We start from the raw sequence: 18,126 nt of genomic DNA, 5'->3' as shown, positions 1-18,126 counted from the left end.
CCTTGGTATTTTACTTCCGCAACGCACCTGCTTTGAGTCTCAGTATGCTTTTCTCTTTTCTCCTAGTTGTAGAATTTCCACTCAGCCAGCCTTCCTATGGTTCTGGATGATGTCCGTTCCGTCTTTTAGGTGTATTTTGATTTGGTTGTTCAAGGCAGCAATCTCCAGCGTTAACCTATGCCGCCATCTTGGTTTTCCAAGGCTTTTCTTTTCTGAAATGAATTCTAAAATAAAAGACTTGAAATTCAGAATTACTCCTTGATTCATGGAATACAGAATGGGTGTTGTGTTAGCAGGATAAAAACAACATTAATCTCATTGTACATCTCCATCAGAGATCTTGATGACCAGGTGTATTGTCAATGAGAAGTGATATATTGAATGGAATCTTTTTTTTCTGAGCAGTAGACTCAACAGTGGCCTGCAAATATTTAATAAAACATTTTGTAAACAGATGTGTTCTTGTTGTTTCATTTGTAGAGCACAAACAGAATGGAGTTAGCATTCTCATAATGGCAAATGAGCATTGGCTTCAACTTTAAAATTACCAGCTACATTAGTCCCTAACAAGAGAGTCAGCCTATCCTTTGAAGCTTTGAAACTTTGACTTCTTCTCACTAGCTATGAAAGTCCTAGATGGCATCATTTTCCAATATCAGGCTGTTTCTTCTACATTGAAAAATCTTTTGTTTAGTGTAGCCACCCGTCTTTATTAATTATCTCAGCTGGATATTCTGGAAAACTTGCTGCAGCTTCTACATCAGCACTTACTGCTTCACCTTGCACTTTTATGTTATGTTATGAAGATGTTTTCTTTCCTTAAACCTCGTGAACCAACCTCTGCATCAAATGTTTCTGCTGCAACTTTCATAGAATTGAAGAGAGTTAGGGTCTTGCTCTGGATTAGGCTTTGGCTTTAAGGGAATGTTGTGGCTGGTTTATTCTTTTATTTAGACCACTAAAACTCATCACTATCAGTAATAGGCTGTCTTTCTTCTCATTCTTCCTTTCTTATCATTCATGTGTTCACTGAAGTAGCACTTTTAATTTACTTCAAGAACTTTTTCTTTGCGTTCACAAGTTAGCTTAGCTTTCAGCCTATTTTGGCTTTTGACATGCCTTCCTCACTAAGCATAATCATTTCTAGCTTTTGAATTAAAGTGAGAGCTGTGCCACTCTTCCTTTCACTTGAACACTTAGAGGCTATTGTAAGGTTATTAATTGGCCTAATTTTAATATTGTTTGTCTCAGGAGAGTAGTGAGGTCCAAGGAGATGGAGAGAGATGGGGGAATGGACAGTTGGTGGAGCAGGCAGACACATGCAACATTCATTGATTAGGTTTGCTGTCTTCAATGGGCATGGTTTGTGATGTCCCCAATTACAATGGTAACATCAAGGATCATTGATCACAGATCACCATAACAAATATAATAATAATGAAAAAAATTTGAGATATTGTGAGAATTACCAAAATGTGATACAGAAACATGAAGTGGGGAAATGCTGTTGGAAAAATTATACTGAGACACTTGCTCAACACTGGATTACCACAAACCTTCAGTTCTGTAAAAACTAAGTATCTGAGAAGTGTGAAAAAACAAAGCACAAGAAAAGGAGTTATGCCTGTATTTAATGGCTGAGGCTCTGAAAGTCTACTGAATTTAATTCTATGCTTTGTATATAGCTGCCACTGGGATGCATAGGGTAAACTTTGTGGGCAGCCCATATTGTGCTGATTTTGCAGTATTGTTCTTAGAGAGTAACCATATTTGCAGGTTCATAGGATGCATTGAACTGTCATCTACATATACTCGCTATGCCAGATGCTGTATTATATCCTGGAAATTCAGATGTAAAGGACACTGAGTTCTTGTTTTCTAAAGCTCTTAGTTCATGTAAATTATAAACACTTTGGAACTTTGAAGTTCTGTTTAAATTGAAGCCTAAGTTTTGTTGGTGGCCAAGTTTGGGTAGATCTCAGAAATTTATTTTGGCCTCAGAATTAGCAGATGTTGCTTTTAACAACACTGCTGGGTAATAGTTGGTAATTGTTCAACAGAGGTTTATTTAGACTAGTGGAAGGATTGGCAGAACCAAGCAGTCCTTTTTTATTTAAAAATATTTTTTTATTGATGTTAGAGGGAAGAAGGGAGAGGAAGAGAGAAACATCAATGTGAGAGAACATTGATCAGTTAGTTGCCTTCTGCTTGCAAAGCCCTCTCGCACTGTCAGGATTGAGCCCACAACCTGGGCATGTGCCCTGACTGGGAATTGAGCCAGTGACCTTTTGGTGCATGGGATGATGCTCAACCAACTGAGCCACACCAGCCAGGGCAGCAGTCCTTTAAATGTGCAATTATCAAAGGTAAAAAATACAAGGGGGTAAATCTCAGAAAAGTGTAAACAGATATTTTAAGTCAGGATCAGGATAAGGTCTGGAATTTTAATAGTTTAGTAAGTTGATTCCAGATGTGCCAATAATCAGAGTTTTGGGATATGAATTTGATTTTTAAGTAAGGAACTTTGTCATGATATGGGTTGATTGCTGAAATATTATTGGGCCTGAACCCACTATTATGGCTGGTAAATGACAGTTTCTGGCAGAGGAGAATGAAACATCAACTTCTGGGCCTGCCTTTATTTTTCTTTAAATGAAGAAGTTTAAATAAAATATTTCTGGAGGATCATTAAATTTATTTCCATTACCTACATTTTTTATAAATTAAAAGTGCATATATATTTTACATTAATTTGATTGCCATGCACATATTACCTTGCATTCTACCTTTAAACTTCAGTGAAAATGCTTATATGAAACTAGAGGCCCGATGCACGAAATACATGCAAGAATAGGCCTTCCTTCCCCCGGCTGCCAGCACCAGCTTCCCTCTGGCACCTGGGACCCAGGCTTCCCTTGCAGCCCCGGCTTTCATCTGAAAGGTCGTCCAGAAGGATGCCTGGTCTAATTAGCATATTATGCCTTTATTATTACAGCTACTGTATATTTGTTTGCATGGATAGTTTTAAAACTCAAATAGTATATTGTAAAAATTTCTCTTATCTCATCTCCCATCCCAACCAGCACCATTGCTAGTACATTTTTGTGTTCTCCTACAGTTACTTAATAAGAACATACAAATATGCATTTTTATTTCTCCTTTTTACATAAGGTAGCACACTATATATGCTATTCCACACCTTGCTATATTTAGATAATAGTATCTCTTAAAACTCTTTTCAAATCTATACATGCTATTGCTACATGGTATTGCCTTGTATATTATTTATCATTTAACCAGACCTGTCTTGATGAACACTGGAGTTGGGTGTTTTTTTTAGTTTTTTTGTTGTTACAAACCATGATGCAATGAATAACTGTGGCACGTGTATAATTTCACAGGTGTGCAGATATATTAGCAGGCTATTTTATCAGAAGTGGAATTTCTGGGTCAATGTATGCAATTTGTATGGGTGATTTTGGTGGATGTTGCCAACTTATCCCCCATAGAGTGTACCAATTTACACATTCCTCAGCAGTGGCATTTCTACAGCATTGCCAACAAGTATGTTTTCAAACTTTAGGATTTTTGCCAGCTTGGTGAGTGGAAGGCAGTATCTCAGTATAATTTTAATTTGTACTATCTTATTATGAGTGAGATAAAGTATCTTTTCATATTTTTTAGAGCCATTCTTACTTATTTTCCCAACTTTTTTATATCTTTGTGCCAACTTTCTGTTTGTGAAATAATATTTTAATAATATTTTATGATTATCATTTTTCATATTTATCTCACTTGGATTATATTATTATACCATTCTTTATCTTTCTGTAATTGGGCATTTCATCTCCTTTTGAAGTGTGCCTGTTACATTTATTTTGCTGAGAAGGTTATTAAAATTTTTCCCCTTTAGGTTATTTATTTGGAAATCAGGAATTCTAAGATCGATTGTACGTTTTTTAATTAATTAGCTATGAGTAAACCACATAACTTATCTGGATCTCAGTTCCTTCATCTGTAAAATAAGGATGTTGAATTAAATGATTTCCTATTTCTGTGACCCTTTGAAATTTACCAAAAGCAATACATCAAGTTTAATAGTCCTAAAATAATAGATACAGAAACAGGGGAGTAATATACTATTGCAGGTTTCAAAAAACTTATTATAGATAATGCTCTGCTTTAGTAACAAAACTATCTTTCACTTGCCTTCTTGACATTTCTTGGTTAGAAATACCTCTTCATCATTTTCAGCTCACATCAAAGCTATTTTTCAGAGTCCAGAGTGCTAACCATTACACTATGAAAAGCTATTTTTTAGAGGCATTTCTGTGTGTGTGTGTGTGTGTGTGTGTGTGTGTGTGTGTGTGCACGCGCGCGTGCGTGCACTGTTAGGGAAGAAAAATATACTGCTTTTGATTTAATTTAATCTACATCATAAATTTGCATGTTAATCTTCATTATTGCATAACTGCTGCCAATTCATCCATTCAATTTTCTAGATTCAGTTGGAAAGCTGATCATAAATCTGTTTGATTTCTCATAAAAAATTAACACATTGAACTACTTACACTATTTCTTCACTACAAAGTTAGGGATTAAATTATAATAGAACCTGTTCTCAGTGGGGTTTTTCTCTCTATTTACCTGGCATCTATAAAAATGGCACTAGAGAAGGTGAATAGAAATAGCTTTTAATGTGTACTTTGGGGAATGAGATTAGAACTATTGAAGAAATGACATGTATAATGTAATGTAACAGGCCTTGTGCTAGACTATGGTTTAGAAAGAGGAAAAGCCATATTTTTAACCTTAAAGGAAGCTCAGAGCCAAGTAGGGGAGGAAAACTTATATATAAATAAATGTTAACTACTATAAAGATCCCTACTAAGGGCAAGATAATTTAAATTAAGAAGTAGTGAATTATGCTTTGAGAAAATCAAATGGGAGGAACATCAAAGCCTTTGATTTGAAAGTCATGTAACCAGAAAAAAAAAGCCCCTTTCTCGTTCAGTCTGCCTGGTAGAATAAGAGAATTAGGGACTTTACTCTGGCCTCAATATCCTTCTATTAATTCTCTGGACTGAGATACCAGAGATGATCCTAAGTCTTTTGGGATGCCCCTGACATTTCTATCAACTTGATCAAAATTCTATACTGTTTTGAGGCTCAATACTAAACAGAAGCCTTTGCTGACTGACCCAGTCTTATGCTGGTCTTTCTTTGTTTTTTAATTCTCTAATATCTATATCCAATCCTATCTAATAAAGGGAATATGCAAATTGACCATCACACCATCACAAAGATGGCGGCACCCATAGCCACAAGGTGGCGGCACCCAGTCTCCTCAGCCTCACCGGAGTCCCACAGTCCTTTCAGCCCAGCCTGGGATGTGGCAGGCATGCAGTGGATGGGTCCGGCCACTCCTTGCGCCTGCCGCCAGAGTCCCACAGTCCTTTCAGCCCAGCCGGGGGCGCGGCAGGCACACAGTGCGGCTGGACCCACCCTCAGTCCCCCAGCCGCCCAGGGCCCGCCCGAGGTGTAGGCAAGCCTTGGATGTCAGTTGCCCAGCAGCCCAGGGCCGCCCGAGGCTTGGGTAACCAGGGCCAGCCGAGGCTTGCGTTGCCAGCAGTGGCAGCAGCAGAGGTGTGATGGGGGTGTCACCTTCCCCTGATCACCAGGTTGCTTCCTGCCCCTGAGGGCTCCCTGACTGTGAGAGGGGGCAGCCGGGCTAAGGGACCCCCCTCCCCCCGCTCCAGTGCATGAATTTTCATGCACCGGGCCTCTAGTATATTTATATGTATTCAGGATGGAAATGTACCATTTCCAAAATGTTTAATGTGAATTTGTCCAATTAAAATATAAAAATTTGGGGGCCTTTTAGTTATCATATAGGGATGAATAGTATGAACTTAATTTTTTTGTGTTAGAACTTCTCTTAGATGCTGAATTCATCAGCTTTTGCTGTGGTAGGAGACAACCCCGAAATCTTCAGGGCTTACAGTAACATTTATTTCTCACCAGTGTTTTGTAGGTTGGCTTTGCTCAGCTGGCTCAGCTTGTCCTGATGCTGCCTGCCTCTCTGCTGAGATCCGTTCATTATGGAACCCAGGTTGAAGGATTAATGTCTTCCTGGGGCATAATCTCTTGGTTAGAGTGCAGGGCACAAGAAGGCTAACAGAAATAGCTCTTAAAAGAACTTCATGGAACTGGGCCACATTTTGTTGGTCATAGCAAGGCATTTTGCAAGATACATACCCAAAACGAAAAGAGTGGGGAAGTATTATTTACCTATGGGATGGAAGAGTGAATGTTTATTGAACAGTATGACCTAATATAGATATTTCTGAATTAAAAAAAAAAGTTAAAGGAACAGGTGAAGTTATAAGTATGAAACAAAAGAACCTAGTGGGGAGGAGGGCTTCCAAGGCTCGAGGAGTGGGAAAAGATTTACTGTAATTAAAACTTAAATTACTTTAACAAAAGTAATATTAACATTACAGGTAGGGGCAGCAAAGTGTCCTAGTTAAAATCCGGGCTCTGGAGTCAGTCCACTCTTGGTTCAGATTCTGGATCTACCAATTCTAGCTGTAGTGACTTGTCTGCAGCAAGTCACTGTATCTCAATATTCACATCTGTAAAATGGATGTGCCCCTTACCAAACTGTTGATTTTCAGCTCTAAACCCACCTTCCATTGTCTTATTTGTGATATTGGAAATTTCTTCCTTTCCAGTTTTTGTTAAGCTCTGTCAGTAGAGGAACTAGAGGGAGACTGGAGAAGGAAGGGGTGCTATTCTCTGATTCTAGTGTGCTTCTTGTATGCTGCAGTGGCCAGCAGCATGTGGGACATTCAGTTCCTAGGGACTTTTAGTGGCAACACTTCTACATGCCGTTTCCAAGTGAATTTCGTACGATGACATCTCCTCCCCATGGACACTTTCCCAAGTTCTACTGATCCAAGTTTTCCTAGTAGATGGCTTTACTGTGAGTTCTGTTGATGTGGCACTTTAGTTAATTTCGTGGACATCAGTGGCTGTGCCCTCACCACAGGTCTGGAACTCCACCCTGTTAGGAATAGCCTTTTTATATATTTACTAAAGTCCCAGTGCATGGATTTGTGCACCAATGGGGTCCCTCGGCCTGGCCTGCACCCTCTCGCAACCCAGGACCCCTCAGGGGATGTTGGACTGCCTGTTTCTGCTCAGTCCCCATAGGCCAGGCTGAGGGACCCCACCGGTGCATGAATCCGTGCACCAGGCCTCTAGTATGCATATAAGATCTTTGGTTAATCTCTTCCCGCCCTCCACCTCCCCTCTTTTCTCTGAGATTCATCAGTCTGTTCCATGTTCTGGAGTCAGTCCACTCTTGGTTCAGATTCTGGATCTACTACTGTGCATTGAACGTCTGTCCCCTGGTGGTCAGTGCACATCATAGCTACCAGTTGAAAAGTTGAGCAGTCGAATGGTCACTTAGGCTTTTATACATATAGATTTTCTTGTTGGTCTGCATTGGCCCTTGAAGTAGTGGTTTATTAGTTGTACTTTTCTATACAATTGTTCTGAGGATTAAATGAGATAATGTGTGGTATTGCAAAGTGTTTATAATAGTGTCTACCACTAAATACTTATATTTGTTTGTGGAATTGATGTAATCATCATCACCATCACCACCACTAGTTAGAAGTAACATTTCTACTTTTTGTTCACAGGATGTTTCGTCTTAAGTCACTTTATGCATTGGCAGAACTGGCCCTCGGTTCTCGATGGTACCATGGAGGATCACAGCCCACCCAGGTCAGGCGGCGACTAATGGTAGTGGCTTTTCTGGGAGCATCTGCAGTAACTGCAAGTACTGGTCTTTTGTGGAAGAGGTGAGTGTTAGCTGAGCATCCTGTTCTTACATGTACTTTCATTCTTCCAATTCTAAAAAGAATTGATTTCTGGCTTATCTTTGTGTCAGAATTTCTTGCACAAATAATTTGGTATTGATAATATTTATCTATGAAATAAGATGTTTCAGAGAATTCTGCTATCATTTCAAAGCAACCCATAGGAAGTATTCTGCTTTAGTATCTGCCTGTCTCCTTGCTGAACATTTTTAACTAATTTACCAATTTAATAACTTTAATACACTTATAATAATTAAGATAATATAATAAATTTAATAATCTAACAATTTAACATGCAAAATTAAGTATATTCCCAAAGTTGTGCAGCCATCACCACTATCTAATTCTCAAAAATTTTCATTACTTCATAAGAAACTCCATACCATTTAGCAGTCACCTTCCACTTTCTCCATATTCTCTGGCCCACGCAACCATTAACCTACTTTCTGTCTATAGATTTGCCTATTTTGGACATTTCATATGAATGCAATCTTATCATCTGTGGTCTTTTGTGATAGGCTTCATTCACTTAGCATAATGGTTTCAAGGTTCACCTATATGGTACCATGAACCACTACTTCATTTCTTTTTATGGTCAAATCATATTCTGTTGTATGGAGTATATATCACACTTTATTTATTCACATCCCTGTTGATGGCTATTTAGGTTGTTTCTGATTTTTAGCTATTATGAGTAATACTGCTGTGACTATTTGTATACAATTTTGGGGGTAGAGTATGTTTTCATTTCTGATGGGTATTTACCTAGGAGTGAAATTTCTGGATCATATGGTAACTCTATGTTTAGCTATTTTTCTAGTCTCACTAGTGATGTATGTGTGTACTTGTGAGTGTGCATGTATGTGCTTAGATTTCCTCATATGTAAAATGGGGATAGGATAACCTGGTGAAGGAAGTAGACAGACAAGTCCAGGAAGCACAGAGTCCCAAAAGGATGAAGTTAAAGAGGCCTACACCAAGCCATATCATAATTAAAATGCCAAAGGTTAAGAAAGAAAGAATCTTAAAAGTAGCAAGAGAAAAGTAGTTACCTACAGCTCCCATAACACTGTCAGCTGATTTCTCAACAGAAGCATTTTAGACCAGAGGAATTGGCATGAAATTTCAAAGTGATCTACAACCAAGATTACTCTACCCAGCAAAGCTATTATTTAGAATTAAAGAACAAATAAAGAACTTTTCAGACAGAAAAACCTAAGGGAGTTCATCACCATCAAACCAATATTACAAGAAATGTTAAAGGGTCCTCTTTAAGAAGGAAATGAAAAATATGAATAACAAAAAAGCAATAAGTACATATCTATCAACAATTTAATTTTTTATTGAGTTTATTGGGATGACATTAGTTAATAAAATTATGTAGGTTTGAGGTATATAATTGAACAAAACATTATCTAAAAATTGTGTTGTATATTTACCACCCCAAGTCAGCCAATCAATAATTACATTATACACTGAGTGGCCAGATTATTATGACCACCTGACGTTTGTAGGCAAATTAGCCGTACACGGCATCATATGGGATATGGAAGCTGAAGGCCTGTTCGAACACCTTTGCTGTCTGCAGTTACCAAGATAAAATGTCTCCAATTCGCACAGGAACACAAGGATTGAACAGTTGAGCATTGGAAAAAAGTCATGTGATCCGATGAGTCACATTTCCAGTTGCAGCAGAACTGGACAGTGCTATTCATCAGGCATGGTGTCAGATTCCTCGCATCACCTTTCCACATCTCGTGGAGTCAGTGCCAAGAAGAATCACCGCAGTATTGAAGGCAGAAGGTGGCCCAACGAAGTACTGATGGGGTGGTCATAATAATCTGGCCACTCAGTGTACATGTCGGCCAATAGTGTATCTTCTTTTGAGAAATGTCTATTAGTTCCTTTGCTCATTTATAATGGGTTTTTTGTTTTTTTGTTATTACGTTGTAAAAGTTCCCTATATATTTTTAACATTAATCCTTTTTTATAAAACATATGGTTTGCAAATACTTTCTTCCATTTCAGGTATTGCCTTTTCATTTTGTTGATTGTTTCCTCTGCTGTGCTGAAGCGTTTTAGTTTCACATAGTCCTGCTTGTCTATTTTTGCTTCCATTCCAGGTGTTGCCTGTGCTTTTGGTGTCATATCCTTTATTTTTAAGGCTACATATTCTATGTATATACCACATTTTCTTTATCCATTCATCTATCAGTAGACGTTTGGGTTGCTTCCACATTTTAGGTATTGTGAGTAATGCTGCTATTAACATGAGTGTGAAAAAAATCTCCTTATTACACTGCTTTTAGTTCTTTTGAATATATAACCAGATTGAGATTTCTGAATCATATGGTAGTTCTATTTTTAATATTTTGAGGAATTTCTTCATGTAAACTTTTTACAAATTCCATTGCTGTTGCTTCTCCTAATCTGTATCTGAAAATCTTTATTTGGTTAATATGATGGACCTTCATGATTAATGTGTGTGTTTGTGTGTGTGTGTGTGTGTTTATTTATTTGTTTATTTAATGATTTATTTATTTATTTATTTATTTATTTATTTATTTATTTATTTATTTATTTATTTATTTATTTATTTAATCTAGAGCCCTTGCAGAATCTCCACCATCTGTAAAAAAGAGTGAAGTTGGTGATAAAGGAAAGAATAAAGATGAAGGGGAAGTTTGTAACCATGAAAAAAAGGCTGATGATTCTTGTCCTGAGCCTCATCCAGAAGAGAAAAAGAAGAAACGTTCTGGATTCAGAGATAGAAAAGTATGGAACACAGTTATATAAATTAATCAGAACTATAGTTAATCCAAGATTATAATAATGCAGTTCAGTTTCTTTTATGATGTATTGCATATGGTTCATATTCACTCTGAAGTTATTCATCTCTTCACTATTTTCCATCGTGTTCTAAGGCAAACATACTCTTAGAATGTAAAGTTAATGGAGTTAGGAAAAGGACCTAAGATACTAATCAGGATTCGCATATATTTTCTTCATTCTTTCAATTTAGCTACCTAACATTGATCTTGCTTTCTGATCTTTCTGATGTTGAACATTCTCATATATGTTAATTGAGTCCTTGTGGTAAAGATTTATGATGTCAAGTTGTAAAGGTAGAATAAAATATCTTGGGAAATAAACAGATATTTCCAGAAAGTCAAATAAATTTGAGGACAACATGAACTTCAAAGGACTTCAAAATTCTATATGTTTAACACGACCTGCTGTTCTATGCTTTTTCTCAGAAAGTTTCAGTTTCACTATAACAATACCTATGATATTGGGCATTTGAATTCAGCAGACATGAGTGATGAAAAGTCAGAAGGGTGAATTTATTAGATATTTTGCATGTTAACATTAAAATTCAGGAAATTGCCTTCACTTGCTAAAATATACCTAATCAATGCGAGAAGATAATTTGACTTATTTCTGTAGTGTGTGTGTGTGTGTGTGTGTGTGTGTGTGTGTGTGTGTGTGTAGTACATATTTGCAGGAAGAATTTCTTTGAGAAATTTGGATTTTCTGTTTGTCTGTTTGGATGAAGTTATTAAATAAGTCTTTTCATTTCCTAAATTCATTTCTTACTGAGGTGAATTTGAACAAAAGCTATGTATCACAAGTTAATTATCAACTATCCCAAGGTTTCCACGATACATTTATTTAAATCTTTTGCCCTGAATAAATTCAAGGAAATTTCAATTTTTTCTTACTCCAGTAGTTTCATTTAGAGTTAAACTTTTACAAAATAGAGCTAAAATGACCCATATAAACATTTATTTTGAACCTTCCACTTTCTACTTCCGCTATCTGTTCAACAGATGACCATATCTCATAAATTAGAAAAAAATGAAAGCTGTCGATGTAATTAATTTTTAACTTCATAGCTATAAAAACCTTTCTTGTCTCTGTTTGAAATAATTCTTTTTTCTTTCAGTAAAGTCTCAGTGGAAGAGCTGTTTTTTCTGTTCGAGCATAATCATTCCACATGTTATCCTGTCTTGCCAAGAACTTTTGTCAACACATGTTCTTTCTTTATGCTGTTGTTTGTCAGTTACTCTTTGTTTTTGTGTTTGTTTTTACATAGTCTACCTATGTAGTCACATTAAAGATTCTTCTATTTTAATTTAATAATAAACTGCACTTATGATCATTTTTTTTCTAGCTACGTCCCATTTACCTTCTTTCTCTGTAATATCAAATTGCTCCAGTATCTACATGCAATTTTGACATCCTCAGTTTTCTTTTAAACTTTTTACTTTTGATCCTTTATGTTTTCTTGATTTTCATGTAATACTTCAAATATCCAAGAAAATAAAGACTACTAAAATGAACATACATGTACCCAATACTTGTTCTCTTTTTAACATTCTCCTATATTTGCTTCATTTGTTGTTTTTAATACTCACCTAAGGAAGTGTTATTATTGATTTTCAAGAGGGAGGAAGAGGGAGAGAGAAAAACATTGATGATAGAGAAACATCGATTGGTGGCCTCCTGCACGCACCCACTGGGACTCAAACCCACAATGTAGGTATGTGCCCTGACTGGGAATCGAACCCACAACATTTTGGTGTACAGGATGATGCTCCAACCAACTGAACCACCTGGCCAGGGATTCAGTTTTTTTTTGTTTTTTTTTTTAAAAGAAACCAAATGAATATAAAATACACATGGCTATATACTCTTGTCAGTCCCATTTTTCTCTTTTCCACGTCAGAGCCAAACCAGTGTCCTGAATTTACTATTTATTCCCATGCATGCCCTGGTTGTTTTATGTGTTTTATTTTAATTTTTAAAAATTCACAGGTGCAAAGAGTTAGGAAAATCATATCACTTAGTTTGTGGATGCAGTTTTTGTTGGTTTGTGCATGCTTCTCTCATTTTGTTTTGTTTTTAATTTTAAAAATTTTTTGTCCCTTCTGAAACCTCAAGTCTTCAATTCTGAAAAATTCTTAGACATCTCCTCAATATTGCTTCACTATCATTTCTTTCTTTTGGAACTCCACTTGGATTTAAAAGAACCTATCCTTTCTATCTTTTAACTGCTCTTTTATTTTTAATTTTTATTTTTTTTAATATATTTTATTGAGTTTTTACAGAGAGGAAAGGAGAGAGATAGAGAGTTAGAAACATCGATGAGAGAGAAACATCGATCAGCTGCCTCCTGCACACTCCCCACTGGGGATATGCCCGCACCCAAGGTACATGCCCTTGACCGGAATCAAACCTGGGACCCTTCAGTCCACAGGCTGACGCTCTATCCACTGAGCCAAACCGGTTTCAGCTTAACTGCTCTTTTATATTTTTTCTCATTAGTTGTTTTCCCACTCCTCCAGGGTCTCTTTTCTTTCCATTTTTTTTTATTGTGATAAAATACATATAACATGATATTTACCATCTTAACTGTTCTTAAGTGTACAGTTCAGTGGTATTCAATACATATTGAAAAGAGTCTATAGCAATGTACAACCATTACCAGCATTCATCTCTATAACTGTTTTCCTATTATAAAACTGAGAATATAAACCTGTTAAATAATAACCCTTACTACCCTTTCCCCTAGCCCTGGCAACCACCATTTTACTTCCTATCACTATGATTTTGAATACTAAAAGAATGTCATACAAATGGAAGCATACAGTATTTTCCTTTTTTTTGGGACTGGCTTATTGTGCTTAGTATAATGTTTTCAAGGTTGTTCATGTTGTAGCATATATCTGAATTTTCTTCCTTTTTTAGGGCTGAATAATATTCTGTTGTATATGTATACTACATATTGCTCATCCAGTTATCCATGTATGGATACTTAGGTAGCTTCTACATTTTAGCTCTTGTCAATAATGCTGCTATGAGCATGAGTATATAGATATCTCTTTGATATTCCACTTCCCATTCTTTTGTATATGTACCCAAAAATAAAATTGCTGGGTCATATGGTAATTCTATTTTTGTTTTGTAGTAGTTGTTGTTGTTAATCTTCACCCGAGGATACTTTATCCATTGATTTTTAGAGGGAGAGTGGATGCTGTATTGTTAGTGCTCCTTTTAACATGACCACTTAAAAGGAGGCAGTTCCATATAAACTGATATGGAATGATCTCCAAGATATATCACTAAGTGGAAAAACAAAATACATACTATACAGTTTGTCTGTATGAAACTGTACCAATACAGGAATGCAAAAAGTATATTACTTTCCTTGACCTATTGTTTCAAACTAAAACTTATTAATAATATTAAGCAGCATAATTTAGTGATATTGTAACAACCAAGGAGTCTGCCCTAGCCAGTTTGACTCGGTGGATAGAGCGTCGGCCTGCAGACTGAAGGGTCCCGGGTACAACTCCGGTCAGGGACATGTACCTCGGTTGTGGGCACATCCCCAGTGGGGGGGGGGGGGGGGGGGGGGGGGGGGGCGAGTAGTGGAGCGTGTGCAGGAGGCAGCTGATTGATGTTTCTCTCTCATCGATGTTTCTAATTCTCTGTCTCTCTCCCTTCCTCTCTGTGAAAAATCAATAAAATATATTTGAAAGAAAGAAACAGAAAAAAAAAACCAAGGAGTCTGATTTTCAGTCTGAAAAATCATTAACTTTTAAGTTATCTTTCTACCTTTGTATATGATTGACTCAACTATTTTTGGTTCACAAAGCCATCTTTAGCAGTAGCTACAACTTATATCTTAAATATTACAAACTGATTATTTTTTGTTGTTACTCAGAAGAACAAATATATAGAAGGCCCAAAGAAAATAGTTTATTCTGTAGCAAGTATTAGCCAGCAGATAGTTGTAGTATAATATAAAATGCGTTTGATTTAAGACTTTTGGCTAAGCCTTAAGGTCACTAAGGGGTCGAAAAGCTCCTTAGTGTGTTTGCCACATGTCAACTCTTTTTATAAAATCTCTGAAGTCAGTATTCAGATTTTTTTATGAAAATTAGCATTAGGAAGACTCTTGTCCTATATAGTTACAAATTAGCAGTCCTTTCTTAGTTGTTGAAAGCACATCTGGCAGTGGAATTAAGACCATTGTTAAACAGCTGCTGTCAGTGACCTCAAAGTGGCCATCTAGCTAGGACTGACAGTTATAGTAATGGCTGTGTTAATATGGCAAATTAAAAACATTAACAGTGTCTTTCTTAATGTTATGCTTTTTAGACATTGAACTGATAGGATTTTAGATCGTATCGCCTTGACACATTTTCTAACCAGTTATTTATAAGATACTATTTATTGTTGACTATCTCAACATATAAAATTCAGGTCTGAGAGAAATCTTTTCACCAAAGTACTATGTATTTGGTATTTTGATGAAAGAGATTTCTCTCATACTAGAATTTGTAAAAAGAATGCTATGCAGAAGTTACAGTATTTTGTTTGTCCCATGCACAAAATGGGGGCTAGGATCCCAGATAAGGAAATGAGTTTTCATATTAATGTGCTGATCTTTTAGCTAAATGTATACCTTATGTGATTTTGTTCCTATTCAGATATTTCCTTGTGCTCTTCCCAAATCTGCTCTTTTCTAAGTATGCTATAAATAGAGGATCTCTGGCAGTTTGCTTAATTTTATAGAAAAAGTAGAAGTCTTATTGTTTGAGACCTGTTAATAACTGAGTTTCCATGGTATGTAACTTTATTTTTTGATGCTATCATTTTATGTACTTTGTGTTTGAAAGACTATTAGTTGTTCAAAACTATGAAGTCCCAAGTCTGTTTTGTTTTAGGATTCAGGAAATGTCATAGAAGTAAAAACTGTAAAATCTATTCCTTTTTAAAGACTTGGTAATTAAGAACCCGTAGACTACCATATATATGGCATTATACCCCTGTTACTGAGATGTTTTGAATTCTTGTTTGACATTTTTCAATTTTGTTAACTTTGAATGATTTAAAAAATAAGAAAATTCTTCAAAAATTTCTAAATAGAAGTTACACAAGTATTGCCTCAAATAAGGTATGAAAGGTATATTGGAAGAAAGTGGTTCAAGCTTTTGAAATTCAAGTTTATTTCTAATATTTTAAAAACCTAGTAATAGAAAAAAGTTATATAATTTAAAATTCCCTAAAAATAAGATAAAAAAATGTATGAAAATAAAATTGCTTAATAATAATACCCTGGATTTCTAATTTTAGGTAATGGAATACGAGAATAGGATTAGAGCATATTCCACACCAGACAAAATCTTCCGATATTTTGCCACCTTGAAAGTAATCAGTGAGCATGGTGAATCTGAAGTGTTTATGACTCCACAAGATTTTGTGCGATCCATAACACCCAATGAAAAACAACCAGAACGTAAGTTGTTAATGTGAAAAATGAGGCTGTGATATTTCTTTTTGTTATATGCTACTTTGTTTCTTTCTGTGTATTCCTTAAACTTTATAGGTCCGTGCAATAATTATACTCCCTGTGTAGCTACTATATGTCAGGCATCATGCTAGGCTTTGGGAGTACAAAAGAGGAGCCTATGGTCTAATGTGGCAATGCTCAGCCAGGTCAAAGGATTGAGGAAGGTGTACTACTCCGGCTGAGGTTCATTGACTGTAATGAGAACGTTCCTGAAGGCAGTGCATTACAGTGTGACTGCTATCAAGTTGCTCGTTAGTGAGGGAGACAGAAACAGTTATGAGAAACTTCAAGAATGTAGTGATTTGTTAAAGAAAGATGGTGCTGTGGCAGTATAAACAAGGGGCACTTAGTTAAATCTGAAAGGTGGGAGAATGATTTCTAAAGAATGCATCTGAGTTTGGAGAAAAGTATATATAGGCATTGTACTTATTTCACAGAGACATTAAATCAAGTATCTTAAATATGCTCAAAGAGTAGTGGAAAGGATGTCTCATATAGAGGAAACAGCCTAAACAAACAAGGTGTGATGAAAGAAAATAAATGGCTTGACCTTTTAAGTTAAATGTAACAATTTACAAATATATATGGGAAACATGGTAGGGAAAATGACAGAGTTGAGAGCTCTGTGAATTCCACTGATGCAACCATTAAGCTGCCAAAAATGGACAGAAGTAACTATAGTGGACCTCTGGAATCTAATAAAAAACTTACAGCAACCAGGGAGTGCTTAATGAAGAAAGAGGCTGCTACATTTTGGTAAAAAAGTGTTGTGGCCTTTTGCTCCCTGAGGGACTAGTGCAAAGGCTTGCCCTTTCTTTCACTGACCTCAAGCTGGAGTGGTTTCCCACTTGTCATCCACTGAAAAAGTTTAAGACATATGCTACCTGCAGCTCCCAGGCTAAGAGAGGGCAGATAGGACAAGCAGCAGACAAACTGAACAGCCTAGAAAAGAGGACACTGAGGAGGAAGACATTTCAGGGGAGAAGAGCTTTGAAGGGCTACTGCATAGGGGAATCCAGAGTGCAACATGCGCTCTCAGGGCCAGACACATGCGTGGAAAGACCTGAGTGGGATTTTTCCTCTTGTTGATTTTTGGGCTCCCTGTAAGGAGGTGAAAGTTAAGGTAGAGTTGTTACATTTCTAGCTAAATATCAAAGGAGAGCCCCACCTCAGAGCCAGTCTGCATATAGTGGAAGAGTTAGGGGGCTTTTTGTTTTGTTTTTTAATTCTTTTTGCCTCCAACATTTAAGGAATTCTCTATCAGGTCACTACTGACTGCTTAGATAGAAAAGAAACTTCAATGGTGACACATGATAAGGAATGCAGTCTTTGCAAAAATAATTTGCAAAGTGATGGCATGAGTTACAACACCAAATCCTGGGATGCAGGAAGAATTTTACTTCTTGAATTACCACATTATAATATTAAAAATATCCAATTTTAAATTTTAAAAAATTACATGACAGTCCAGTGATCAGGAATATATGACCATTACCAGAAAAAAAATTTTTAAAGGAAACATCCCATGAGAAAGCCTAGGTAGTCATTGCACTTACTTTACAAAGACTTTAAATCAGTTACCTTAAATATGCTCAAAGAGCAAGAGAAAACCATAGACAAAGAACTGTAGGAAACAGGGAGATAGTGTATTTTTTTAAATATATTTTTTATTGATTAAGATATTACATATGTGTCCTTGTCCCCACGTTACCCTCGAACTCCCCCGCCCCCACGTTGTCCGTGTCCATTGGTTAGGCCTATATGCCTGCATATAAGTCTTTTGGTTGATCTTTCCCCCTTACCGCCACCCTCCCTTACCCTCCCTCCAAAGCCCGACAGTCCAATCAATGCCTCTCCGTCTCTGGATCAGTCCTT

At 36.6% G+C, this 18,126-nt stretch overlaps 1 protein-coding gene across 5 annotated transcripts in view; it reads left to right on the top strand.

The window, feature by feature from the left end:
* The window catches only part of MICU1 (mitochondrial calcium uptake 1), a 169,835-nt gene that overhangs the window by 33,454 nt on the left and 118,255 nt on the right, over positions 1-18,126 (top strand). For all 5 annotated transcript variants that reach the window (XM_015562142.1, XM_006760956.2, XM_006760958.2 and 2 more), the window contains exons 2-4: positions 7,710-7,871; positions 10,496-10,664; positions 16,035-16,197. In XM_015562142.1, the coding sequence (XP_015417628.1) occupies positions 7,711-7,871; positions 10,496-10,664; positions 16,035-16,197 (493 nt within the window). In that variant the 5' untranslated portion in view covers position 7,710. The remainder of the gene's footprint in view (positions 1-7,709; positions 7,872-10,495; positions 10,665-16,034; positions 16,198-18,126) is intronic.

Source organism: Myotis davidii, unplaced genomic scaffold (genome assembly GCF_000327345.1).
Source record: "Myotis davidii unplaced genomic scaffold, ASM32734v1 scaffold134, whole genome shotgun sequence".
Lineage (NCBI taxonomy): Eukaryota > Metazoa > Chordata > Mammalia > Chiroptera > Vespertilionidae > Myotis > Myotis davidii.
This window is presented reverse-complemented; position numbering and strand designations above follow the sequence as displayed.